Below are 26,779 nucleotides of genomic sequence, written 5' to 3'. Positions count from 1 at the left end.
TCCCAGCAGCGAGGCTGGGCCACGGCCAGGGACTCGCATGCGATCAGCCGGCTGCGGCTTAGCGCGTTACCACCCATCGGCTCGCTCGTAGGAAGCGACCGCGGCCCCGCTGCTGGCTGGGTTCCCTGGGGAAATCACAGCTGCCTGGGCTGAGATCCCCGTCCCGGGTACCGGGGGGAGCCGGGGGCGGGGGGGGGGCTCGTGGGGGTCTGCGTGGGGACGTGGAGAGGGGTGGAGGGGTTTGGAGGGGGTGAGGGTATGGGGATGAGGAGGGGGTGAAGGTGTGAGGCAGGGCATGAGGGTGATGGAGGTGTGCGGAGGGTGATGAAGGTGTGTGTGGGGGGGGTGAAGGTGTGCAGAGGATGATGAAGGTATGAGGAGGGTGATGAAGGTGTGCAGAGGATGAAGGTGTGCACCGGGCGATGCAGGTGTGCAGATGAAGGTGTGCGGAGCGGGATGAAGGCCTGCGGGAGGAGGATGAAGGTGAGCCCAGGAGGACGAGGAGGCGCAGGGGGACGAAGCTGTGCGGGGTGGGCGACAAAAGCTGTGCTGAAGCCACGAAGGCGAGCGGGGATCCCCCGGCAGGCGGGCGGGCGGGGGGGGGGGGGACAGGACGGGAGGAAGAGGAGGAAGAGGAGGTGGATGAAGGCTCCTAGAGGGCGCTGCCGGGGCTGGGGCCGGGCTGCCCTTTGCTCACAAACTCCCTGCGGAGGGGAACAAGCCCCGTTCCCCCCCATCCTCCCCTCTCCCCTCGGCGCCCCGACCCCCGGCGGGCCTCGCCGCTGCCTCCCCGAGGCCGGAGGCCGGGCGGGGAGGAAGGAGGAGGAGGAGGAGGAGGAGAATGAAGGAGGAGGAGGAGGAGGAGGAGGAGGAGGAGGAGGAGGAGGAGGGCGGAGGGTCGGCCCTGCCCCGCCGCCTCCTGATTGCCTCCCAACTTTCTGCTCCTCCCTTGCAGAAACTTTCCCGTCCCTGCGCCTGGCTCCGTGCGCGGACTCCGGGGCCAGCAGCGCTCCCGCAGCCCCGCCGCCCTCCCCCGGCCCGATCCCGGTCCCGATCCCGGTCCCGGTCCCGGTCCCGGTCCCGGTCCTGATCCTGCTCCCGGTCCTGGTCCCGGTCCCGGCACCCGCGGCCGGCCCAGCCCTCCGAAGCACGGAGCAGGTAAGCGCCCCGGGCAGGGGCTCCCAGCCCCCTTCCTCCTCCTCCTCCTCCTCCTCCTCTTCCTCCCCCCGGCTGCACCGAGCCTTGGCAGCCCCGCGGGGTGCTGGAGGGGAGCTGGGGCGGGGGGGGCACGGCTCGGCTCGGCACGGCTCGGCTCGGGACGTGGGGCCCCGGCAGCCCCCGCTGCGCCCCCCTCATCCCACCCCGGGCCTCAGCCCCCGGGGCTGCTCCGTGCGCCCCCCCCCCGGCCCTGCCCCTCCTCACCCCCCCACCCCCGGGGCCCCCACTCAGCTCCGGGACCCCCGTTCAGCACCGGGACCCCCCCCCAACACTAACCAAGGCCACCCCAAAACCCTGCGGCCAGCCCTGCTTTGGGTGGCGGGGCTGTCCCCAGGGTGCCCCCACCCCAAACCCTCTCCGCTGCCTCATTTTATGCCCCCCCCCCCCCAAAAAATTTTCCAGCTCCAGACCCCATCCAGGCCTGGCAGCGCTCGGCACCCCCCCCTGGCCCCACTCAGCTTTTCCAGCCCGCGGTTCTACGCTCCTAAATTCGTAACACATTTATTTATCATTATACCTATATACATTTTTTGTAATCCCCCTTGCGCCGCGCATCTCCGGGGCGCGGGCTGTAGGGTTACAAAGAGGCCTTGTGTGCGGTGCGGCCCCGTACGTCGGGGAGCGCGGACGCGCCGCGTTATATAAACGGCGGACGGCGTCGAGGCCGCGATGGCCACCCCGAGCCCCGGGCAGCCCGGCGGGGTCGCGGGGCCACATACGTGTCACGCTACATGCGTGTCACACGCATGGAGGGGATGACCACGCGCTGACTGTATGCTAAACACTTTGTGCCTCGTCATATGGGCGCATTGCTAACGAGTCAGCAATTAGATGTATAATTTTCAGCAGTGTGTCATCTTTATTATTATTATTATTTTATTTTTACACCCTCCTCGGTTGTGTTGTTTTTTTTTTTTTTTTGGTGTTTGTTTTTGTTTTTTTTTTTTCCCCCTCGTATCCCCTCCGAGGAAAAATAACGCCCAGCCCGGCAGTGCCGCCCGCCTCCGCCCCCCGAAACCGGGCTGTGGGCAACACGTTCGGCCCAAAGTGTCTGGGGGGGGGGGGGGAAAAAGGGGAGAAAAAAAAAAAAAAGACATTTTTGGGGAGAAACCAGCTGGGAACGACAGCAGCTGCTCTGCTGGAGCAGCGGGCGCCCTGCGGCCCCCGGTCTCCGTTGGCTGGTTGGCAAAGGACGAGGGGAAGGTTTGGGGATTTTTTGGCTCTTTGCGGGGGGCCGGGGCGAGCCGGGCCAGGCGACCGTCCCACCGTCGAAGTGATAATCTCCTGTGTCAGGCGCGCCGGGGTATTTTTGGGCTCCGGCGTCCTCTCTCCTCCTATCGCTTTACCCCGCGCGGGTACGTGCGCGCCGTGAGTCAGGGCTTTGGCGCTGCCCGGGGGGCCCCGGCGCCCCCCCTGCGGTTTTGGGGTGCTGCTGGGGGACGGCCGGGCTGCGGTGGCGAAGCGAATTGGGGGGCGAAGCGAATTGTGATCCCCACCCCGAGCGCCGTGGGCACTTTGGTGGCCCCAAAGCTCTTCCCGGCACCTGGGTTTTGGGGTGGTTCTTGGGGCGGTTTCGCCGTGGGGTGGGAGGAAAAGGTTGGGGGGAGCCCCCCCCAAGGTCACCAGGGGGTGGCGGGGCTGGGACCCTGCTTGCAGGCAGGTGTTGGCCACAGTGTCCCCGTCACTTCCCCGCTGGAGGGGACAGGCACGAGCGTCCCGTGGGGAGAAAGGGCTGGATTTGGCCCCCGTTTGGGTCTGCAGCAGGGATTCGCCCTCCCCGGGCTCCCCGCCGGTGACAGCGGGGACAGGGCTGCTGGTGGGGACGGGGTGCGCGGCCACCCCTTCCTGGGTGACACGGGGGGACCTCGGGCACGGCTCAGGGCCACGCTCGTCCCCGTGGTGGGCGCGCGGCTGGCACGGCACCGGCTCTTCCAACCAAAATAACCCTTTGCGAGCGGCCGCGCTCGAGCCGCGTTGCGTAACGGCACCCGGGCGCTTCGGGCGCCTCGAGGACCCTCAGCCGGGAGCGAGGGGTCTGCTCGGCTCAGCCGCGGCCTTTCGGGGCACATCCAAACCCTCCCGCCACCGTATCCCGGCCCTGCCTCGCCAAACCCCTTCCGAACCCATCATAAAAGGGACTCGCTAGCGTTTCCCATGACACACGGGCACTATTTGTCACGATACCGGAAACGGCATCTTCTTTAATCGCCGTTTAACCCCCTGCTCGCCACCGGCAGGAGGGTGCCGGGGCCGTGGCCAAAGGGCAGGAGCGTTACCCGGCGGTGCGCGCGCACGGGGCGCAGCGGTGCTCTCGGGAGGTGGGGGTGGCCGTGGCAATCAGCTGTAATTAATGCGTTAAAAAATCGAGTAACCGCGCTGCTCCCGTCGAACGCACCCAGTTGAGGCCGGCGTAAGGTGAGCTCGGGGCTGCTGGGGCGGGGAGAAATGCTGGGCTGTTTTGGGGGGAAAAATGGGGGTTTCTGCCTTACTGCCTTTTCTTCCTTTGGTGAGTGGGGATAGAGGTGAATGTCGGGGAATGGGCTGCGAAACCCTCCCCGAAACCCTTCCCAAAGTTTCGTGGCAAGAGCTCTTTGTGGGCTTGGCATCCCTATGGCCATACAAACGACAGGCAGGACAGATGCTATCCAAAAAGTTGCCATCTCCAGGGGCTTTTCTCTCTTTTAACAAAACTTTGACAACAGTTGCAAGGCTGGAAGGGGTTTGTGGGGCTGCACGGAATGGCCCCGTTGTCAGCACCGCTGTTGGTAAATAGGGTTTGGGGGGGGAAGCTTTTATCCCGGGGTTTTTCTGCCACCAGCATCCGAGGCGGTGTTTGGGGTCGGCGCCCGGGTCAGGCGCGTCGGGAGCGTGCCGGAGTCGCGGCCGGCCGAGCCCAGGCACCTGTGTTGTGGTTGGGGCAGGCACCTGAAGTGTGTGGGCGTTCGCTGTTGCCACCGTCACGTGTCGTCTTATGAAATGTTTTTTTCGGACGGAGGGAGGGAGGGAAGGTAATGATGGGGTGAGCAGTCGGGGCTGTGCCCCGCGCCGGCCTGCAGCGGGCACGCGGCGATATCGCGCGGGTTCGGACAGGTCGCTGGGGCTCCCCGGGCCGTGGTTTTACCCCTCTGGGAAATGGGAGCAGCGGCTCCCGCGTGCTGAGAGGCGGCCTTTGGGTGTCGGACCGTCAGTCGTGCACCCGGAGCAGAGGGTGAGGGTGGGCGAGGTGCTGGGCGCAAGCGTGGCCCCGTGTAGGGCGTTGTAGGGTGTTGTGTGGAGTGCGAATAGCTGAGCCTGGTGGAGGGGACAGGCCACGAGCCCCGCTGCCCCGTCCCCTTGCCCTGTGCTGACTCGAGCGGCAGGATCCTGTAGGCAAAGTGTTTGGAGAAACGTGGATGCCCATGGAGCATGTCCCCCCCGGTGGTGCAGACATGGATGGAGCCCATCCCCTCACCGGCTTGTGATCGGATGCACTGCTCCGATGTCCCCGGTGTTGTCCCTGCACCGTACTGGGACCGGCACGGCCCCGTGGCCGCCCCCGCAGCGGGCGCTGGGTGCGTCCTGCAAAGCGCCGGGCCCCGGCTGGCTGAAGCCAACCCGCTGCTAATCCTCAGCCATCCTCTTACGAGCCCGAGGCGAAGAAGGTGACTTCAGCGCACGATGGCTGCAGCTCGCCCTGTAATGTTTGCTCGCCGGGGGCCGGTGAGCGAGGTGCGAGCGGTGGAGAGCGCTGGCTCTTCCCCTGCGCCCTCGCTGCCGGGAGAATGGACACGACGTGGAGCTGGCAGCTCGCTCCCCTCGTCTCGGGGCTGGGGGACGGGACGGGACAGCAGGGCTGGATCTAATTTTAGGCGCTGGGCAGAGCCTCGCGGGAAGCGCCGGGCAGCGGGGACATCTCGCGCCGCGATGCCCGCGAGCAACCTCGGCGGAGAGCGGGTGCCGGGAGGACCCCGGGTGGCCCCGTGCTGCCAGCCCGGCTTCGCCCCTTGGGCACGAGCTGCTGGAGAGGCCGTGGGTCCGGGGGCAGTGCTCCTGCTCATCTGGGACCCGCCGAGCCCTGGCAGCTCCATGCCTCAGTTTCCCTGTGGCGAAGCGGGAGGAGGCAGGAGGGCTGGCCAGGCTCGGGGCTCCTCGCCTGGGAGCGCCAAGCCTTATTATTTCCCCACGACTGTCTCCTCCTCACTCCTCATAAAATTAGATCCAGCTGTTCACAATAGCCACTAACTTCTCTCCGGAAGATGTTCAAAGTTTACAGACGCGGCGTGCGTGGAGGATGGGCTGCCGTTCCCATGCCAGCTCCCTCGCCCGCCCTCCCCCAGCGCCTGCCAGCTCCTGCCTTCCCCAGGCGGAGGCAACGCGGCGGCGCCCGCACGCAGCCGCACGAGCCCCTGCGCGAAGCAAGCCTTGTGTGTTCCACTACCAGGAGGACCCGGGTGCTTCGTGGACCCCGCTGCAAAGCGAAGCTCCTGGGCAAGGCCCCGTTTTCTCCCCACGAGGTGTCTCGCCTGCCGGAGCAGCCCCGTGCGCTCGGCAGAGCGCCGGCACGCGAGCTGGGCAGGGCGCACGCTTGGTGCACGCTTTTGGTGCTCACCAACGCCTGTGCTCAGCTTTGGCGCGAGTTTGGGCTCTGGCTGCCATGCAGCGTGGCTGGCGTGCCCCGTTGTAGCCTCGCCTGGGTGGCATCGCGGAGGGTCGGGGTCCTGCTCCGACGTCTGTGCGTTGGCGCGCTGGGGGCTGAGCGCGCTGCGCCGGGCTCCCCGGAGCCAGTTCCCCATTTGGGCCAACGCTCCTCTCTGGAGCTCCTTCTTTTTACTAATAATACCGCCTTCGTGTATTTTTAGCAACTTTCCTCCCCAAGGATTCCAGAGCAATTTTACAATCTGCAGGAGCGGGAGTTGCTTTGCCCATTTTCAGCGCCGAGAGGCTGCCGCTGGGGCACCGGGAGCGCTCGGTCCCCCTGCGCCCCCTGCCCCGTGGCTGCTGGTGGGGGTTTGGGCCCGGGGGGCCCAGGCAGCGTCGAGAGGTGCTGGGGAGAGGGCGGTGTGCTGCCACGGGTGTGCAGGAGGATGCTTTGTTTGCCCAGTTTGTTTACTGGCAAGCAGGGAGCAGTAAAATGATGCTAACCCCGAATATTTGGGAATAAATCGCCAGCGCAGCCCGCGCCACGCAGTGCGTGCTGCTAACGCAGCTTCTGCGTGGCCTCGGCTTGCGTCGGCTCTCCCAAGCTAAATAAACTCGCTTCGGGAGGGCAGGGAAACGTGCCTCCTCGCAGGGCGACAACAACCCAGCGACATTTCCGCGTCACGTTTTGCCCCAGACGCGGGCAGCCGGAGTCATCTCCGCGTCTCCGCCGGGACGGGAGCACCGGGGGCCTGATGGCACCAACCCTCGGGTTCGGGGCAGGAAAGGCTGCAAAAATACCCGTGGCCTTGCAGGCTTCCCCCCATGTGCTTTTTTTTTTTTAGGGGAGGGGGGAGGGGATTGGCTCTTGACGCCCCCCCTTGCTGTGAACCCCTGGCACCTCGCTCAGTGGGGCAGCGCGGTGCCGCTCGCCCCCGGCCGCGGGCGCCCCGGGCTCCGGCGGTGCCGGCGCAGGCAGCGGGCGCAGCTGCTCCCGGGCAGGGTTGGGTTTCGCGGGGGCGGAGGCGGCCAGGGCCGGGGGTGGGTGTGAAATCCACTGCAGCCTTCCTCCTCCTCCTCTTCCTCCTCCTCGCCTGGCAGCCGCCGGCCCCAGGAAGACGTTCGCCCCTGCTGCGGTGGCCGGGCAATGGGGTCGGCAGCACCCCAGAACTGCTCCGTGGAGGTGTTTCTCCTCCCACAGGAGCATGGCCGCGGGTTCGTAGGGTCCCCGAGACGTCTGTCCCACCCAGACATAGGGACACCATCCCTGCCCTGGCTCCTGCGGCTCTCCCTTGTCCATGGTGGGGTTTGGTTTCCCCTTAAGGGCGAGCTGGGGGTGTCCCCGGGGACCCAACGTGCAGTTGGTCCTGGGATGGGAATATTTTGGTGCAGGAGCAAAGCGAATTTGAGCACGTTTGGGGGCTGCGCCACGCTGCTGGCCGTGCCCCTGGGCCACCCAGTGCTGGGGGGGGGGGGGTCACGGGGTGGCCGTCACGGTGGCCCGTCCACAGCAGGCAGCCTCCAACCCTGTTGTTTCCCTCCAGCTCGTTTCATAACACAGAGAGCAATTAATGCCGTAAAAGCTTTCTATTTATGCGCTGCTGGGTGAAACGCCCCGGCTGGGCAGGGCGGGAGGTAATTGGGCCAGGGAGGGAAGCCGGGGTAAGGTGTCCGTCCGTCTGTCCCCTGCCCCGACGTCCCGGCCCCAAGAGCCTTGAGCAAAACCAGCCTCTGGGTCCTCCAGCAGCCGAAAACCAGCTCTGCCGGGGCCCGAGGAAGAGGAGGAGATGGAGGGGTTTGTTCGCACACCCGCTTGCGCCGTTAGGAGGGAGCACCTCGCCCGGTGGGGCTGGGAGTGCCCGGGGCTTTGCTCGCCTCCTGTCCCTCCTCCGTGTCCTAATTTTCTAGGGCCAAATCACTCGGGTTTCCCCCAGCGTTTGCCTCCCACTCCGGGACCGGGCGCTGAGCATCCCTCGGCCTGGCGCCGCTGGGCGCGAAGCGGCCGCGAGGTTTCGGGGCTGGGGTCGGGGAGCAGCGGGCAGCCCCCCGTGCCCCCCGGCAGCGCCGCGGACCCCGGTGGGACGCTGCCACGTGGCCTCCTGCGGTTTCCCCGCTCCGATTGCTTCCTGAGCCGCCCGCCAAGCCGGAAGGGACAGGAAGCGATAGAGGAAAGGAAATTAGTCAGGCCGTCCCGCGGGGAGCACCGGGGGCTCGGCCGCCTCCCCGGCTCCCAGCCCGTGCCGGGCGAGGCTGGCCGGGGTCTCGGTGTCCCCTGGGGGACGAGGCGGCCCCGCGGTGACCGGTGAAGCCCTGGGTGGGAGGGGGCAGGCGGCCGTCCTCCCCCAGCAGGGGAATTCCTCAGCACGGCCCCGGAGCCGCTCGGAAGAGGAGCGAGGGGAAGGCAAAGCTCCGCCGTGCCCCCAGTGGGTTCTGGCAGGGCGCGGGGTGGTCCCCGAGGGAGCTGGGGACCCCCGGCTCCTGCAGAGGGGCAGGTCTGGTTCTTGGCTGGTGCCAAAAACAAACCTGCTGTAGGGTCATGCCCGGGCTTGGTGCACGGCACGGGGTCACGGGCAGACTGGGAAGCATCTTCCTGGGTGCGTCGTGGCCTTGCTGGGGTCCCCCCCCAGGTAGGGCCATGTCACGGGGGGGGGGTGGCAGAGGTGGCAGCAGGGTCACGAGGAGCACAGTAGGAACGATCTCGGGGTGCCTACAAACTGCGTCCTCCCGCCAGCCCCCCCGGCCTGCTCCTGGGGTGCGTGGGGCCGCCCGCGAGGCTCCGCTTCGGGGTTTATTCGCTCGGGGTCTTGCAGAGCCGGTGCAACGGGGCGGCCCCTCTCGGCACCCCCAGCGTCCTCCTCGGGGCACGGCGCACTGATCCTGCCCCAGTTTCAGAGCGGGGCCGAGCCGGGACAGGTTGCACAGCCCGAGGCCAGGGGGGCCGGGGGGCTGGATGCTCAGCACGGGGGCGCGGGTGCCTCCTCCGTGCCCCCGACGGCGGTGGCCCCGTGTTGGTGTCATCCCCCCTTTCCCGTCCCCCAGCGGGGCGGCGGTGCCGGAGCGGTTGCTTGTGCAGGTGAGAGGCTGCGCCCGGCCCCGCCGCCTGCCCGGGCTTGTTGCTGAACTTTTATCCTTTCGCCATGGGGTCCGGGCAGGGGGGGGCCGGCAGGGCTGGCTCGCCTCGGGGCCCCCGTGCGGGAAGGCAGGCGGGGAGCGGGGTGGCGGCCGGACCCTTCTTTTTGCCGGTTCTGCTCGCCCCCATCCCTAAATGTCCCCAACCCCTGGGGGTCCTGGTGCTGCTCCCCACGGGGTCAGGGAAGCCCTGGGTAAAGCAGGGAGCTGCTGTGCCCCGTTTCGTGCCCCCCGGGCAGGCTGTGCTCCAGTGTCCCCCCCCCCGGGAAGGGGGTGCTGGCACCGCTGGCCGTGCCGTGTGTCCCCGGTGGGTCAGGGGGGATGCGGTGGCAAAAGCCACCTGCACCCCGATTCGCAAAGGGGCAGAGAGCGGCGGCCCGGAGGTCGCAGCCGGGGCGGGGGCGATGCTGCCACCCGCAGTGGGGCCACCCTGGTGCCACCAGGAGGGCAGGGACAGCTGGGGCAAGCGAGGAGCGAGGCGTTGGTCCCGTGGCGTCACGCTGGTCAACATGGGACGGTGCCTGCCTCTGGCCAGGCTCAGCGGGGTGACGGGTGGCTCGGCGATGCGGGTGATGGGACGTGGCTCCTCTGCTTGGGGCAGACCCCAGTTCTTGGCTTTCCACCCCGTACGGCACGGGGTTGGGGTGACGCACGGCGTGCAGGATGGGGCAGTGCTTTTGGGACCCGGCACGCTGGGGAGGAGGGCACGCGGCGTCCCCCAGCTCGGTGGCACTGCTGGGGACGAGGTGCCACCCCACACCTGGGGGCTCTGAGCACCACCGTCCCCATCCCCACAGCCCCTATCGCATCTGGCTCTGCTGGTCCCGGCCCCGCTGTGCCCTATAGCGCCCTGCTCTTCACCTGGGCCCCGCGCCGCATCCACACCGCTCCCTTCCCCTGACCCGAGCATCTCCTTCCTCCCTGGCCAAAGCAGGCTTTTGCAGGGGTTTCTCGTAGCCTTTCCGGGCTCCCCAGCCCCGAGCGGCTCCCTGCAGCCCCCCACCACCCTGGCCAGCCTTGAGCCGCAGCGGGGCCGAGCTCGGGGCGAGCGCCCGGCCCGTGGGAACGCCGCCTCCATCTCCCGGCGTAACCTTGGCCTCGTCGGGAGATAAGGGCAGGCGCTGCCCCGGCCGCATCCTCCCCTGCACCCATCCCGCTCCCCCTTCTCGGGGACCCCACGGGTGCGCTCCCCTTCGCCCTTGCTGGCCAGCACCCTTGGGGGCGGGACGTGGCGCCCCACAAAAGCTGCCTGCGGGGCTTTGCCCTCCGGCCTTGCACCCGCGCGGGGCAGCGAGCATCCCCGCCGGGGGGGGGTCCCCGCGCCCCGGGGAAGGGGGCTCCATCGCTGGCCTGGGGAGAAGCCGGAGGGCAGGAGGCGATGATAACGAGTTTTCCGGCAGGTCCGGTCCCCTCCCTGCCCGGATCAGGTCGGGCAGGCCGGTACCTCGGTCCAGCCGTGCTGGTTTCCTAATTGCTCCTCTTGTTGCTGTTTTGTAAGGCTGGGTGGAGCGCTGCGCTCGGCCCGCGCCCCTTACGTCAAAGCTGTGACTTGCCTGCACCCTCCCTCCAGGAAATAAAATTTCTTGGCCTGGCAAAAAGCAGGTTCGGTGGAGGAGGAGGAGGAGGAGGAGGAGAAGGAGGAGGAGGAGGAGGAGGAGCTGCTTCCTCGCACCTTGGCCGGGGCCCCGGCTTCGCCCTCCCTCCTCTCCAGGGCCCTGTTTTTCCCCTGCTTCCCTGAAAAAGGGATTTCCCTGCTGGGGAGGGGTGGGGGGGGAGGCAGTGGGGTGGGAGGGATTTGGGGGGGCTGGGGGGGGCGGAAGCCCTTGGGAAGGGGACGGTGTGTGCGGCGGGCAGGGGCCAGCACCCCCCTGTGAGCGACACATGGGGACGGTGGCCGTGGCACTTGTCACTTGGCTTGCAGCGGTGCCGCCGGCCCTATGGCTCCCTGTGACTGCACGGGGGGGAGATCTGGGGGGCCCTGTGAGGCCCCCCCACGCCCATTCCTGGGCCTTTCCCCTGGGGGGCTCAGCTGAGCCCAGCCCCATGGGGCTGCGGCCTCCCCAGCTGCTGGGGGGGGCATCTCGAGGCTGGGGGCTCCTGGGCTGCCGCAAGGCAGCTGGGGGTTATCGGGGTGCCATGGGGCTGGGGGGGGTCCCAGACTGCTGCGGGGGGGGGTTATTTTAGTGGGGGGAGTGGGTCTCAGGCCCCTGCAGGGCTGTGGGCTCGTGGTGCTGTGGGGTTTTCAGGCTGAGGAGTGGGGATTCGCAGCCCCCACCAGCACCCGCTGCGATCCCACTGCACGCACGGGGTGGGCACAGGGTTGGGGGGGGGGGCTCATCCCTATGTGTGCCCCCCCCCCCCAGCTCTCCCTCTCCCATCCCCTTTTGCCCCGCTGGTTTTCCAAAGCCCCCCCCCCCCCCCCGCCTTGGCCCACAGGGCTCCCGGGGCTGCACCGAGGGGGGCACGGGGGGCGATGGGGGCCGTCCGGCACCGCTGCCGCCATCCCTCCCCGGGCTCGCTGGCTCCATCCTACAAATCCAGTTCTCCTTATTTGGCCACACTGCTCGGCAAGAGGGGGAGCGCCCGAGCGGGGGGGGGGAGGACGGGGAAGGGGGGCGGGGGGGGGGGGAGCGAGCAGGGGCGGGCGGCGGGGACCAGAGGGGGCTGACATCACACCGAGGGTGGCGTTTGGGCTTGGGGGCGCGGGGGGGGGGGAGAAAGAAAGAAAGGGAAAAAAAAATTATTTTTTTATTTAAAAAAAAAAAAAAAGCACAACCCCAACCGCACAACACAAACCAGCCTCGCGGCGCGCTCGAGCCAGCGGGTTGCTGCAGTTCCTTTAAAAGGAGATGTCTGCGCTGGAGACCTTTGCACACTCCCAGCCCGTCCGGGAAGCGCGGCGCGGGGAGACACCTCTCGCTCCCCACCGAACGTGTTATTGCAAAACCCCGCTCGGGAGCCGGCCCGGAGCGGGGGGGTGAGGGCTCCCCGGCAGCCCCCGCAGCATCCTCGGGGTGCGGGACACTCCGGAGAGGTGCCCCGGTGGCAGGGGTCGGGCTGCCGGAGGGGTCCGGCCTCCTGGTTCCTATTAACGTGGCTCAAAACAGCCTGGTGAAGCCCGTGGAATCGCTGCCCTGCCTTCAGCGGGTGCGACGGAGCGGGGTGTTTAGGGGCTGGAGAGCCCCGGGGTGCTGGCACGGGGTTGGGGTTTGGAGGGTTGCTGCTGTCCTGTCCCGAGGTGGCACCGTGTGCCCAAGCGCCTCGTGCAGACGGCGCGCCGTCCGGGCTGCTCCCTCCCCAAATTTTATTCGGGGTGCTTGCCCGGTGGCTCGGCCCCGCTGGGATTTGGGGTGCTCGTGGTGCAGCCGCGCGCTCGGGGCACGCCGGTTGGCATCGCGTGCTCGGCACCGGGGTGCGCTCCCAGCTCCCCGGGCGCAAGCGGGGAGCGAGCCGGCAGCGGGGCCGTGCGTGGGACCACGCTGCCACCCGCACCTCCAGCACCCGGGAGCAGGGGTAGCAGGGTCTGACGGGCGTCCCTCTGTCCCCGCAGGTTGTCGCGTGTCCGTGGGGGCTCGGGGTCGGAGCCCAGAGCAGCCAGCACCATAGCGTCCAACAGCTGGAACGCCAGCGGCAGCCCCGGGGAGGGGCGGGAAGATGGCCAGGACGGCATGGACAAGAGTCTGGACAATGATGCCGAGGGGGTGTGGAGTCCGGACATCGAGCAGAGCTTCCAGGAGGCGCTGGCGATCTACCCCCCCTGCGGCCGGCGGAAAATCATCCTCTCGGATGAGGGCAAGATGTACGGTGAGTAGGGGGGGTGGGGGAGGACAGGACGGGACCCGGCGGCACGGGCGCCGCGCCGGGGTTGGAGTTACAAACCGGGGCTGAAGCAAAGCCTCCTGCCCCAAAACCACGTCTGGGGAGCTCCCCCGACCCCGAAAGCACCTCCCCAAGCTGCTGGGAGCAGGGGCGGGCGGCGGTGACCCGTGTCCCCTTGGCGGTGCCGGGGCCGTCCCCTCCCTGCGCGCCGGCCCTCCCTCCCGCGCCCTCCCTCTCTCGGCCGTGCCGGACCGACAGGTTTGGTGGAGCCGAAGCCGTCAGGCAGGGAGCGGGCACGGCTCCCTCCCGCGCCCCTCCGCACCGCTCCCCAAACCCTCCCCGACCGCAGCCCGGCGGCGGGGAGCACCCCGAAAGAAGCGTGGCCGGGGTCACCGGCCCGCCCCGGGCCCCCGCTTCTGGTTTCGGTGCCACCGGTTGCGAAATGGGGTCGGGCGGGCGCAGCTGGGATTTGCTGGGGTCCCCCCCCCCCAAACGCCTCTGTCCTGGCGGCAGGGAGGATGAGGATGATGTGTTCCGGGGGGGGGGCGCGTGGTGCCACCGAGGAGGAAGGTGCCACGGTGTCCGAGGTAGGGGTTCCTCCTCCTCCTCCCGTGCTGTCACCCCCAGGGCCGGTGACCTCGGTGCCATCCCCACGGCACCGGTGCCTCCACCCCTGACCTCCAACCCCAAGCCACCGGCGACACCGCCGTCACCCACCCACCACAGAGGGACAGACGGATCTGGGGGGGGGCCGTGTGCCACGCCACCGTGCCCGGGACACGCCGCAGCCACCCCCGTCCCCACGCCACCCGTCCCGTGCCACCCCGTTTGCCGGGACCCCCCCCCACCCCCGGCCGGGGCTGGCGGCCGAGGGGAGCGCAGGGCTTCCCGCGCGGGCGCATTTTTTGGATTTCTCCAGGAATAGCTGAAGTGCCGCCGGGAGCCTGGCCCCGCGCAGCACGCCCGGGCGCAGACCGGTTTTTCCAGCCTTTTGGAGACATCTGGCAGCTGCTTAAAGAGGCAGCGGCCCCCGCCGCCTTTCATCCCCCCCCCAGAGCCCTGCGCTGCGCCCAAACGCCTCCCCACCTCCTCCCGGGGCTGCGCAGGGGCTGGGGACCCCCGGGGGGGGCCGAGCTGGGCCCTCGTGGGGCGCGTCAGGGGGCCCTTCTCTTGCAGGCGATGGTGGGGGGAGAAAGCAGGGTCCGACCCGAATCGGGGCTGGCAAAACCCCAAAACCCCGGGGAGGGCGCCGGGGTTATTTTTGGGGCTGCACATCCCCTCGCGAAGCGCCCGGCTGGCAGCGGTGTTTCGGGGAGCCCCTTTCGCAGCACCCGAAGCGCTTGGAGCCGGAGATGGGTGGCTTCACCCTGCGCCCAGCACCCTATATCCGGGCCGTCCCGGTGGGTGCCAGCGGAGCCGGAGCGAGCGACGCACGCGTGCCCCGGGAGCAGGTGGGAGCCGCGGGGCCGGGCCGGGCACGCTGCTCGCGCCGCTCGCTTGTCGGCCGCCGGCGTGTCCCACTGGGTTATTTTTAACAGGGCCGTCCAACTGGTTCACGTGGTGGTGTCAGGGGAGAGGAATTCGGGGAATGTGGTAATTTGGAGGAGGACGTGCCCTCGCCGAGGGAATGGCACGGCCCCGGGGTGAATCACGGGGGACTGGGGACGGCGGCCGTGGGCACCCGGATGGGTGCTGCAGGGTGCAGCCGGCCCCGGGTGGTGCCGGGATGCGGGGTGAGGCGGGATGGGTGCGGGGAGAGGTGTGGGGAGATGCCCGGTGCTGGGCGCGGGGTGCTGCCCCGCTCGGGTGCGTAATCGCAGCCGGGTGTAATTTCCCTTATTTATTTCCAAAGGGCTGAGCACGGGGACGGGACTCGGCAGCGGGGAGACGCCGAGGTGCTCGGGGAAGGCGTACCCGTCCTCCGGCACCGCATCTCCCCGCAGCCAGGGCCGGGCAGCGCCCCACTCCCGGCCGTCACGTCACCCTGGCACCCTTGGGTGCTGACCAGGGCAAGGCAGGGCTGGGCGCAGGGTGCCCGGGGCGGGCGCGGGGCCGCAGCTCCATCCACGCCGAGGTTTCGGCAAGCGAGAGCGAGCTGTGGCAGCAAGCCCAGGTCGTTCATTAGGGACCGCTGGCTAATTAAAAGGCGGCCCAAACAGTGATATTCACGCCGAGGCTGGGTGACAACACACCAGGGCACCTTGGTGCTTTGGGGCTGCTGCGGGGTGGCACCAGGGCACCCGCGGGTGCCGCGAGGGGACAGGACGGAACGAGGGGACACCTCGCCGGCTGCATACGGTGTGCCCACATTGCCAGGGGACCCACGGTGGCCCCGGCCACCCCCCCCATACACCCGCTGCGGGCACCCCGAGGCGCAGCCGTCCCCGCAGCACCTGGCCCTGTCGCTCCCCCTGCGCCCCCCCCCCCCCCCCACCTCGGAGCGCCCAGTTGCTGCGGGGCTGGGAGGGGACGCCCGGGGTGGGGGTTATTTTTTATTTATTTATTTATTTATTTTAAAGAGAGGTTTTTTTTTTTTTTTTTTTTTAAAGTCGAAACCCGCTCCAAGGGCATTTCGACAAGTTCCAACCACGACCATCTGGTCCATTAAAATAAATCTGGCGTGCCTGCCCGCCCCCGTGCGCGGGGGGCGAGGCGGCGGGGGGGACGGGGACGGGGCTGGGAGAAGAAAGCTCCCAGCTGCTCTGACGTTTGAACGTAGATTGGCCACAGCTGGCCCGTAAAATGTGGCGCAAAAGCACTTCTGCTTCGAATTAAGCCCAGGACATTAGGAAATACTGGTGGAAAGGCCAGCATGGCTCGCGAGCGCTCGCGGGGGGAAGCGGGGCGCCGGGGGGGGACCCCAGGACCCCCGTGGGAAGGGCTGCGGGAGGGGGGTTGGCTGGCTCCCCCGCTGCAGTTGGGTTTTTGGGGGGTCCGTGGCCACCGGTGTTGGGGGGCACAGCGGTGGGGGGGGTCCCTGGTGGCCGCCACCCCCCGCCGAGCCCCCCAGTCCCTGCCCCACGGTGCTGCCGGGCCCTGAGGGTAGGGGCCAAAAGAGGGGGGTCCCTGTGCTTCGGCTGGGGGCTGGCCACCCCAATGTCCCCTCGGGGCCACCCCGGTGTCCCTTGGGGCCAGACAGCCGTCGTGGCAGCGCCATCTCCCGGCAGAGCCTCCCTCGTTAAGGACCGGTGCCATCGGGTCCCCTGGGGCTGTCCCCTTGTCCCCCTTGTCCCCTTGTCCCCCGCTGTCCCCTGCTGTCCCCCCGCGCTGACGGCTGCGCTCCCCCCGGCAGGTCGCAACGAACTGATCGCCCGCTACATCAAGCTGCGGACGGGGAAGACACGGACGAGGAAGCAGGTGAGGCCGTGGCTCTGCTTTTCTTTTGGGGTGGGGGATCGGGAGGGGGGTGCCCGGTGAGCCCAGCGGGGTCCGGCTGTGCTGTGCGTCCTGCGCGGCCCTTCCCGGGGGCGCCGTCCTCGCCTCCTCCTCCTCCTCCTCCTGCTCCTCGTGCTGATTCGGTTTCGTGCTCTCCGTAAGGGAGCTGCAGCTCCATCGCAGCAGCGTGTGCGTCCGTCAGCGTGCGCCTCCCGCTTCTTTTCCACCTGGATCCAGAGACCAGCCCCACTTTTGCGTGCCCCTTGTGGCACACCCTGCGGGGACGGCACCCCCAAAATCCCGGGGCTGAGACCATGCTGTCCCCATTGCAGCCAGGGGACAGGCTGTGCCGCGCCGGTCTCGGGCAGCCCGGGATAATGCAGAGCTCACTGCCCTGATGTGCCAGCACCCGGGGCTGGCAGCACGCAGGCAGGGATGCCGGTGGGATGGGGGGACGCTGTGGTCCCCCCCCTTTAGCTGCATGGCACCGCAGCCCTCCAAGCAATGCGTCTGCTTGTAACGCGCCTGGTGGCTCGTCACTGCCCACCGGGGCCGTGCCGTGTGTCCTGGTGGGCTCAGTGGCTTTCCCCGAGGGGACACTGGGGAGCAGGAGATCTCCCACACAAGGGGGATGGATGGGCTTGGGGTGTTTTGGGGTCACTCGTGCTGGGACCGCCCCATGCCACCGTCCCCATATGGGATGGACATACCTGCACCCCAGGTGCTGTGGGGAAAAACTCCTCCAGGACTGCCGCTGGAAGGAGAGCGACCCGGGTCCGGCCACGGTCCTTACGTCCTCTGTTCTCTTGTTTCACCTGGACCCCCTCCATGGGGGGAAGGATGGAGCACAGGGCGAAATTGATGCTCTGGGCCATGCACACGTGCCCAGGCGCAGAGGACAGTGCATACGGTGGTGGCATCCCCTCCTGGGCCTTGGGCAGCCTGCTGTGAGAGGGAGCGTGCCAAAAGGAGCCCTGGTGCCCGGCGGGCACAGAGCTGGGGCTGTGCCACGCACCCCAGGGGGCGGCTGTCTGCAGCTCAGCCCCTTTGTCTGGATCCCGCACACTCGTAGGGCTCTGGACAAAACAAATTTCTCCTCACCTTTCCCACCTGGTGCCCTGGGGACCGGCCTCTCCGTGCCACGTCCCCCTCGGGGACACTGAAGCGCCCTAGGGGGGCACCCAGCGAGCATCCTCGGGGCTGTCTGCAAGGGAAGCCCCTGCACTCACAACCGGGGGGGGGGCTGTCTTTTCGGGACCCCCCCCCAGCAGACCACAGGCTTCATTCCGAGCAGCACCGGCGTCATCCAGCGCAGCGTCCCGCGGTCCCCCCGGTTTTTCCTCCCTCTCTAGCTCGCCCCGCCGCAGGAGCATCGGCACCTCCAGGAGCACCCGGGGGCGCCTCGGCAGCCCCGCGCCCGCCCCTTTGCCGCGCGTCCTTTCCCCCTGGGACGGCGGCGGCAGCCATTTCAGGGACATGTCTTCACGCTCTCTGTGTTTTCCTTTCCGAACGGCGTGGCGGGCCCTAGGTGTCCAGCCACATACAGGTTCTAGCTCGGAAGAAGGTGCGGGAGTACCAGGTTGGCATCAAGGTACGTTGGCGCCCGTGCCCAGGTGTTCCCGGCGGTGTCTCTCTGAGCATGGGCAGCCCCTCTCCTTCCTCTTCTTTTCCTCTGGTTGACGGCTCTGCTGTTCCCCTCTCCTTCTGCTCTCTCTCTGCAGGTCTCTAGCCACTTGCAGGTTCTTGCCCGGCGGAAATCTCGGGAGATTCAGTCCAAGCTGAAGGTACGCGCCCGCTTCCCCGCCTGGCCGCTGACCACTAACGCTCTCCGCTCTCTGGTGTGCTGCTTTCTCTCCTTTTGATGGCTTTTTTTTTTTCTTCCCCCCTCCCTTCGCTCCTGGAACCCGATGGTTTTGTAGCAGCATCGCTTTGGGGTGCCCCGAGGGATGTGCAGCTGGAAGGGCCGGTCGAGGTGGCCGGAGCCCTTTTCTCTCCCCCAGAGCAATGAATTTTGGGGGGCAAACCCCTCTTTTTGCCCAGGCCAGGACCCAGCCACGTGGAAGGGGAGGATTAAACCCTCCCCGGCGATGCACATGCGCTGCCCTCCTCCTTTGGGCCAGCCAGGCTTCTCCCAGGAGGAAGAGGACGCAGCCCAACGCAGCCAGCACAGTAAAGCAAAATTGAAATGGGACCCCCGAAGCCGGGCTGGTCACAAGCGTGGTCCCCCCGGGATCGTGCCAGGGGATGTCCCATGCCGGGGGATCGCAGAAGCAACGATGTCCCCAGGTCCCTGCAGGCTGCCAGCCTGGGGCTCACGCCGCAGCGCGTGCTGAGGTGCGGGCGCGCTGCCCCCCCCGGGTGGTCCCGGGGCAGCCTCGTGGTTCCAGGGGCCAAGGGAGCTGAGCGAGGAAAAAACTGGATCGCCCGCTCCTCTGGTTGGCTTTTCTTTCCTTCCTTCCTTCTAACTGGAGCCCGACTAACCTTTCCGTAACCGTTTCCACCGTTCTTCGTGGTGGTGGCGGGGAGGGTGGGGACGGCGGGTGGGAGGTGGGGACGGCTGGCGCGGGCAGGATCGGGGCCGTGCCCCAAGGACGGAGCCCTTCTGGGGTTGGACCCCATCCTGGTGTACACGGTGCGAAGTGGGGGACAGCGTGGTCCCCACGGTACGACCGTTCCCCCTTGGGGACGTCCCCTTTGCACAGCCTGGGATGCTCCGGATTTAATCCCTGCACCGTTAAACCGGGGAGCATCTCCCCCCTGCCAGTCCCCGGGCCAGATCCAGGAGGGATTTTCCTCCTTTCACCTTCCAGAAGATTTGGGGGCCTGAAAGCTTTCGGCACCAAGCCCACAGGGTTCGCTCCCAGCACCTCCGGGCAAGGCTCGCTCAGTCCCCAAAGCGCTGCCACCTTTTTGGGACAGATCGCCTCTTGCAGGGGGGGCTGGCAGCAGGGGACATGTCCCGAGCTTACCCTGGTGTTTTGTCCCCTGAGGGTTCGAGGACCGCCAGGTTGTGCCCTCCGAAAGTGCTGGGCAGGTTGTGGCAGACCCCGGTGCCAGGAGAGCCCCAAACCCCGGCTGTTTGCTGGGAGAAGCCAGGAGAGGGCACCCCAAACTCCTTGGGGCTCGTTTGTCAAAACCGGTCCCCGAGAGGGGCTGCCGGGGAGATGGGCCAGCAGGGTCAGCAACAGCAGAAGCCTTTGCAACGAATAATAATAATAAAAAAAAGGCTTTTCTTGCTGCACAACACACAACGAGGGGGTGCAGAAGCAGCAGAGAGGCTCCGGGGGCTGCTCTGGCTGCAGGCAGCCTGGGGGGGGATAACCAGGGAGCGAGGGCACGAAGCGATGGGGATGGAAAACATCCATACTCAGAGGCAGTTCCTGGGCTGGACAAGCCTCTCGTCGTCCCCCCCCCCCCCAGCTGTCGCACCGTAGAATTGAAGCTCCCCCCCCCGAGCAGTTTCTATTTTTTAAGGCGCAGCCACGTGCCTGGGGGTTGCGAGCGCGGCCGGCGTGTGCCTGCACGCACAACGCTCGCGCCCTGCCAGCGAACGCTATCGATCTCGCATCCGCAGCCCTGCCGGGCCCCAGGTGAAAATAAATCACCCAGTGCGGTGGCCCCGACGGCTCCGTGAGCCCGGAGAAGGGGGGGGGAGCAAAGGCTGTGCCCGCGGGACCCGCACGCAGCTGGGCGAGCAGCCCCGGGCAGCACTGCGGTGCCCTCAGCTCCTGCTCTACGGTGCAAAAGGAATTAAAAAAAGGGAAAAAAAAGGGTTCCTTTAAGGATTTATTTTTTTTTTTGAGGTTTGGGGTGTGCAGGCTGTTGGGAAGCCCGCGAAGTTGCGGGTCTGGCTCGCTGCGCGCAGTGGCCGTGCTGAGCCCCCAAAATAAGGGGGCTCGGGCACCCCGGTCCCGGCAGGGCCAAGCTGCAGGCGTCGGTGTCCCCCCTCCAAAAAGTTGGGTCAGGGGGGGTTCTGTCCCCAGCCCAGGCTGCGGTGACAATTTGGGGGGGGGGGGTACACAGCTCAGGGGGTGCACGTGCAGGCTCTAACCATTTCTTTTCCTTTCTTTTGTGGACAGGCCATGAACTTGGTAAGTTGAGCTTGTGCTGTTTGCCTTGCCTTTATCGCCCCGCTGCCTTGTGCCCCCCCCCTTGCTACACCCTTGGTGCCCCCGGGGGAGTGGGGACGACTTTGGGACCTGGCGGGTCCCGTGCAGGGGGGACACGTGCGAGATAATAGCATTAATTAATGTGGCTATATTTTTTTGGGGGGGTCACATTCACCCCTGTTCCCTTGCTTTGCAAACCCTGCTTGGGGAGGGGGGGGTCCCAGCCTGCCTGGGGCTCCGTGTCACCCCCATCTCCCTTCTGTCCCCCCCCCCAGGACCAGGTCTCGAAGGATAAGGCTCTGCAGAGCATGGCTTCCATGTCCTCCGCGCAGATCGTGTCGGCCAGCGTCCTGCAGAACAAACTCAGCCCCCCCCCTCCTCTTCCTCAGGCCGTCTTCTCTGCTGCCCCCAGGGTGAGGAAGGCTCCGGGGACCCCAGGCTGGGGGGGGGGGGATCAGACCCCATGTACGGACTGGTTCGGGGGGGGTCCACCAGGCTCCTGGGGGCTCTGGGGGCTCGGTGCGGTTTGCAGCAGGGACTTGGGTGGGGGTCAGAAGCCGCTGACTGTGTTCCCTCTGCTGTTCCCCCAGTTTTGGAGTGGGCCGATCCCAGGACAGCCTGGACCCTCTCAGGAGTAAGTAGGAGCCCCCACGCCGGGCAGCCCCCCCCCCCCCACCTTGGCAAAAGGGCCGGAGGGACCCGGCCTCGTTACCCTAACGACCTGCTTCGTTTTGCAGCATTAAACCGTTTGCACAACCAGCTTACCCCATCCAGCCACCCATGCCTCCATCACTAGCCAGTAAGTGCCGTCCTCGCGACGCTTCGCACCCCAAAACGGCGCCGGGGCCGCCCTCTCCCAGCTTTTTGTCCTCTCCCCAGTGCCACCCCCACCCCCCACCCCCCAGGGTCCCCATCCCAGCCCCGCAGGGGTGAAAACCTGGGGTTTAAACCCAACCAAACCCCCCCCCCCCCGGTGACGGGGACCCCAGCCACGTCCCCACTTACCCCATCCTGCGGGGGTGCAAATCAGCGTCCCCATGGGGCCATCCCTGGAGATTTTGGAGGGTGGGGGGCACGGCGAGGGAAGCAGAACCCCTGCAGCTCAGGGTGGGGGGCTCGCCCCAGCTGACGCTGACCCCCCCGCCCCGTGCTCCGGGCCCCCCCCCCCCCCCCCTCAGGTTACGAGCCCTTGGCTCCGCTCCCACCAGCCGCCTCGGCCGTGCCGGTCTGGCAGGACCGCACCATCGCCTCCGCCAAGCTCCGGCTCCTCGAGTACTCCGCCTTCATGGAGGTGCCACGGGACGCCGAAACGGTAACGGTGCCCCCCCCTACGTGCCCCCCCCAAGGCCACCCAAAGGGCTCGCTCGGCCGGCTCGGGCCTGGCGGTGCCCGTCCTTGGTGGCGCCTCGCTTTGGGCTGACCCCCCCCCCCCGTTTATTTTTTTGTCCCCCTACAGTACAGCAAACACCTCTTCGTGCACATCGGCCAGACGAACCCCTCGTACAGCGACCCGCTGCTGGAGGCCGTGGACATCCGCCAGATCTACGACAAGTTCCCCGAGAAGAAAGGCGGCCTCAAGGAGCTCTACGAGCGCGGCCCCCAGAACTCCTTCTTCCTCGTCAAGTTTTGGGTACGATCCGGTTTTCAAGTCTGGCTACGGGGCTCCGCCTGCCTTCAGGAGCTGGCGAGCGTCCCGAGCGGCTCCCGAAAGCCGATGTCCCCGTCCCCGAGGGAGGGCTGGCTCCTGACAGCTCCCTGCTTGCTTCCCCCCAGGCGGATCTGAACAGCACCATCCAGGACGGGCCGGGGACTTTCTACGGTGTGAGCAGCCAGTACAGCAGCGCAGAGAACATGACCATCACGGTCTCCACCAAGGTGTGCTCCTTCGGGAAGCAGGTCGTGGAGAAGGTGGAGGTGAGTTCCCTGCAGGGAAGGGACGGGGTGGGAATGGGGTCCCCGCTGCGGGTCCTGGCTCAGGATGGGGATGGGACGGGTAAACCCCCCGAACCGGGTGTAGGACACGAGGGTACCAGCCCGGGCTGTGGTTCTTTCATCCCTGGGCCATGAGGACTATCCCGGGCCATCCCTGGGACATCCCCACGATGTTCCTGTTGGCCGCTGCCCGCATCTCCCCAATTTTGGCCCCCGCTGCCCCTCCCCTGCTGACGCCCCGGCTGTCCCCGCAGACGGAGTACGCGCGGCTGGAGAACGGCCGGTTCGTCTACCGCATCCACCGGTCCCCCATGTGCGAGTACATGATCAACTTCATCCACAAACTCAAGCACCTCCCGGAGAAGTACATGATGAACAGCGTCCTGGAGAATTTCACCATCCTGCAGGTACCTGCCCGCATCCCCCTCGTGTGCGCTCGGATCAAACCAGGGGTCCCCGGCCCCGGGGCGCTTTGTATTGACCGCACAAATGCAGCAGCTGGGCTGGAGGCCGTGCAATGCCTCCCCTGAATAATGGGTACCAAAATTTCCGTGGTGTAATTCAAGCAGCCGGGCTTGAGCCCGTGCAACCTCCCGAAGAACGGGAAGCAAATTTTTGGTGGTGCAATGAAAGCAGCAGTGCCTGGGGTTGTGCGTCCCCAACCCACCCGAACTACAGGCAGCAAATCTGCACGGTGCAAATCAAGTTGCCTGTGCCCGAGGCCGTGTCTCCCCCCTCCAAACTGCAGGGAGCAAATCCTGATGGTGTAAATGATGTAAAAAGTGGCTGGGACCAAGCCCACACGCTCACCCTCCTAAATAAGGGGTAGCAAAACTTTGGGTGGTGCAAATAAAGCGGGTGGTGCAAATAAAGCGGTTGTGCCTGGTTCTGTGCAGCCCCCTGAGGAACAGAGAGCAAATTTGGTGTGAATTTGGTGCAAACGAAGTGGCTGCGGCTGAACCTGTGCAATCCGCCCTGCACAAAAGCACCCCCCCCCAGCCTAAAATCACCCCCCCACCATCACGGCTCTCTCCTGACTGCGCTCTCTGCTTTGCCGCAGGTTGTTACGAACAGGGATACCCAGGAAACCTTGCTCTGCATAGCCTTTGTTTTCGAGGTCTCCACCAGCGAGCACGGCGCCCAGCACCACGTGTACAAGTTGGTGAAGGACTAGGGGCCCTCTGGGACGGCGGGGGCACGAGGGGCGCGGGGAGGGGGATGCCGTGCAGAATCGCCGCCCGTGCCCCCCGGCCTCGTGAGAAGTCATTTGAAGAGAGAAGGAGGAGGAGGAGGAGGAAGAAAAACAATAGCCAAAAAAAAGACTGACTTGCGATCGCAGATGTTTTCTACTTAGGAACAGTTCCTTTTTTTTTTTTTAATAAATAAAAAAAAAAAAAAAGAAGAATGAGAAAGGAACCGTAGGGAGAAAGGAGCCCGTGTCCGGCGCTGGAAGGGGACAGACCAGCCCTCGGTGGTGCCGACGAAGGTCAGGACCGCGCCGTGCCGCCGCCAGCACCGCGCGGGACGTCGGAGCGGAGGACGACCCCCTGATCCCGAGCGGGCAGGAGGAGCACGGTGGCTCGGCCAGGACGCGGTGTCACCAGCCCCTCGGCATCGTCCCCAGGGCAGTGGCAGCGGCGTGGCTGCGGCGTGGCAGAGCCCGGCGCTGGGGGTGGCGGCGGGGACGTGGGGACGTCCCTGCAAGGCCAGGGCAGGAGTGCCGAGGTGGGAGCAGGTAGGAGCAGGGCAGGAGAGGGGCTGCGGAGTGGGGGTGCTGCTGCTGCATCCCAGGAACTGGCACCCTTGGGTGCCTTAAAAAGGAGGGACAGGAGAAGCTGCGTCTCGGGTCCCTCACCCCAAGAAGGGTGCTCCTCGTCCGAGCCCGTCCGGCGGCGTTGGAGTGGGAGGGCATCGACGATGCAAAGCAATTTTTATGGCTCATTTTTTTCCTTTTTTTTTTTTTTTTTAATTAAAGTGCTTTTTAATACTTTTTAAAAAGACACCGTGCTTGGAATCAGGATTTGTCCCTCCTGTGCCGCTCCGCGGGGCCGGGGACCTGCTCCCTGCCTGTCCCCGGTGCCGGTGGCCGGAGGAGGTGGCGGAGCCGAGCTCGCTGGGTCGGAGCCGTACGGCAAAATTACGTGGCTCGGGCAGGCACGGGGAAGGCTCGGGGTCACCACACTCACGTGGGGTCCCTGCAGAGTGCAGCCAGGTTCATGCGTGGCACTGGGAGCCCCGGGCTGTGTTTGCGCTTTCAGGGATTACGCTTGGGGGCTTTGCCAGTGCCAAGCACCCCCGGTGTAGCTTGCCGAGGTGTGACGAGGACGGTGCAGTGGATTTGCCTGATTTACTTTGCATATGTAAATTTACCGTCTTTTTTTTTTTTTTTTTTGCCTGTTTTCTGTGTTGACAATTCTGGTGTCGGCTTTTCCCCGGCAGCCGCGTCCCGCAGAGAGCGGCCGGGTGTTGGCTTGGGCAGGGAGGAGCGCGCGGTGCAGAGCTGTGAGCAGGCAGAGGTCGGGGCAGAGGGGACAGAGCGGGGACAGAGGACACGAGGGACACGGGACTGGGTATTTTTGCGGCATTTTTGGGGCTGCAGCCCCAAAATAACCCAAGGCAGCGTGCCCAGTCCTGCGGCGGCGGCTGCAAGAGCATCCCCAGGAAGGATGCAGAGCGGCAGAGGTGGCGCGGAGCAGGGTGGCAGGGGACAGGGACCCCAAGGGGGGGACAATTTGGCCTTGGCCCTGGTGCCGGAGGGGGGAGCGAAGGCAGCGGGAGGTGCAGAGCCAGGTGCTGCGGGATGGCAGGAGGGAATTTGGGATGCGGGAGCAGGGGCTGGGGAGCCAGGTGGGGGTGTCGGGGTGCGACGGCGCCGGGCGCGGAGGGGCAGGAACAGCGCAGAGAGCTCAGGAATCGGCCTTGCAGCCACGCGGGGACGGCGCCACGTGTCCCCCGAGGCGCGGGGACTTCGACCTCGCCGCCGGGAGAAGCCACCCCCAAGCCCGTGTCCTGGTCGAAGGAAAAAAAAAAATAATAATAAAGGGGGGGGGGGGGGAAATGGGGAAAGCCACAGCACCCCCCCCCCATATCCCAGGGCTGCGCCGCCCAGCTGCGTTCTCATATGTAGCATGTTTGTTTGTTGTTTCCTGGTTTTTGTCTGTTTGTTGTTTTTTTTTTCTTCTTCTTCTCCTCCTTTCCTTTCCTTTCTCACCGATCTAAAACTCTGGGAATTAAAGCTCCAAACCTCCCCGCCGCCACACGCACGCCTGCCCTGCCTCTGCCCCCCCTCACCCCCCCACCCCAGGGGACGAAGCTCTTGGTTAACTGGACCGGTTTGTGCCTCCCTCCTTCCCTCCGGCCCCCCCCCAGCCCACGCACACGCGGACGCCCACGCAGGCCCCCGGCCCCGGGTGGGATTCAGCCACGACCCCAGAGCCACTTTTCTCGCCCCCCCCCCCCCCTTCCCCAAAAACCCCTCCGTTCTCCTCCAGTGTATTTATGAATTTCACATGAAGTACTGTTTTATTTTTTTAAAAGACTTTGTAAAGCTTACCAGGGTTACGATCACCATTTTTAGAGCTGTGTCAGTCCACAATGTTAAAAAAAAAAAAAAAATCCATTTTTTTTTATGTATTATATTTTTTGTGTATTTTTTTTTTTAATCCAGCTGTGATGGGTTGTATCATATATTTGTTGTGTTTACTGTATCTGTCCAACTTCAGAGAGAGGAGACTGTGGAGCTCCAAGAAAACTACAGTCTGCTGAGAAAAAAACCATTAAAATTATTTGTTCATGGGTTGGCTCAAGCGGTTCTGAAGTTCCTGGTTTTTGGGTTTGGGGTGGTTTTTCGGGGGGGGTGATCGGTGGTCTTTTTTTTGTTTTTTGGTTGTTTCTCATTTCTTGTGTTTTGCTCTGGCAGCAGGGATATGAGGGGTGGGTGGCAGCCCCCGCTCCGGGCTCTGGGGCACATCCTACAGATTTTGGCTGTGGTTTGCAGCGCTGGCCGTGGGTCTGCTTGGTGGGATGGGTGCCTGCCGGGTTTGCCATGGGTTTGCTTGGTGGGATGGGTGCCTGCCGGGTTTGCCATGGGTCTGCTTGGTGGGATGGGTGCCTGTTGGGTTTGCCATGGGTTTGCTTGGTTCGATGGGTGCCTGTTGGGTTTGCCATGGGTTTGCTTGGTGGGATGGGTGCCTGCCGGGTTTGCCATGGGTTTGCTTGGTTCGATGGGTGCCTGTTGGGTTTGCCATGGGTTTGCTTGGTGGGATGGGTGCCTGCCGGGTTTGCCATGGGTTTGCTTGGTTCGATGGGTGCCTGTTGGGTTTGCCATGGGTTTGCTTGGTGGGATGGGTGCCTGCCGGGTTTGCCATGGGTTTGCTTGGTTCGATGGGTGCCTGTTGGGTTTGCCATGGGTTTGCTCGGTTCTTTGGGTGCCTGCCGGGTTTGCCATGGGTTTGCTTGGTGGGATGGGTGCCTGCCGGGTTTGCCATGGGTTTGCTTGGTGGGATGGGTGCCTGCCGGGTTTGCCATGGGTTTGCTCAGTTCTTTAGGTGCTTTCTGGGTTTGCCTTCCCTTACAGCCAC

At 66.0% G+C, this 26,779-nt stretch overlaps 1 protein-coding gene across 7 annotated transcripts; it reads left to right on the top strand.

The window, feature by feature from the left end:
• Positions 1–920: 920 nt before the first annotated feature.
• Positions 921–26,005, top strand: TEAD3 (TEA domain transcription factor 3). Of its 7 annotated transcripts, none has more exons than XM_048071173.2 (14): positions 921–1,158; positions 12,515–12,768; positions 16,076–16,140; positions 17,687–17,749; positions 17,880–17,942; positions 20,238–20,249; positions 20,543–20,680; positions 20,858–20,901; positions 21,005–21,066; positions 21,476–21,579; positions 21,724–21,897; positions 22,041–22,181; positions 22,454–22,606; positions 23,260–26,005. In XM_048071173.2, exons 2-14 carry the CDS (start codon positions 12,633–12,635, stop codon positions 23,371–23,373), a joined length of 1,269 nt encoding a protein of 422 aa, XP_047927130.1. In that variant the 5' UTR covers positions 921–1,158; positions 12,515–12,632; the 3' UTR covers positions 23,374–26,005. The 7 variants fall into 7 exon arrangements, with proteins under 7 accessions (XP_047927130.1, XP_047927125.1, XP_066839210.1 ...); XM_048071168.2 differs by having other exon boundaries at positions 924–1,158; positions 21,446–21,579; XM_048071170.2 differs by lacking the exon at positions 921–1,158 and adding an exon at positions 11,826–12,111 and having other exon boundaries at positions 21,446–21,579.
• The last annotated feature ends 774 nt before the right edge of the window (positions 26,006–26,779 follow it).

Source organism: Anser cygnoides, chromosome 25, assembly GCF_040182565.1.
Source record: "Anser cygnoides isolate HZ-2024a breed goose chromosome 25, Taihu_goose_T2T_genome, whole genome shotgun sequence".
Lineage (NCBI taxonomy): Eukaryota > Metazoa > Chordata > Aves > Anseriformes > Anatidae > Anser > Anser cygnoides.
This window is presented reverse-complemented; position numbering and strand designations above follow the sequence as displayed.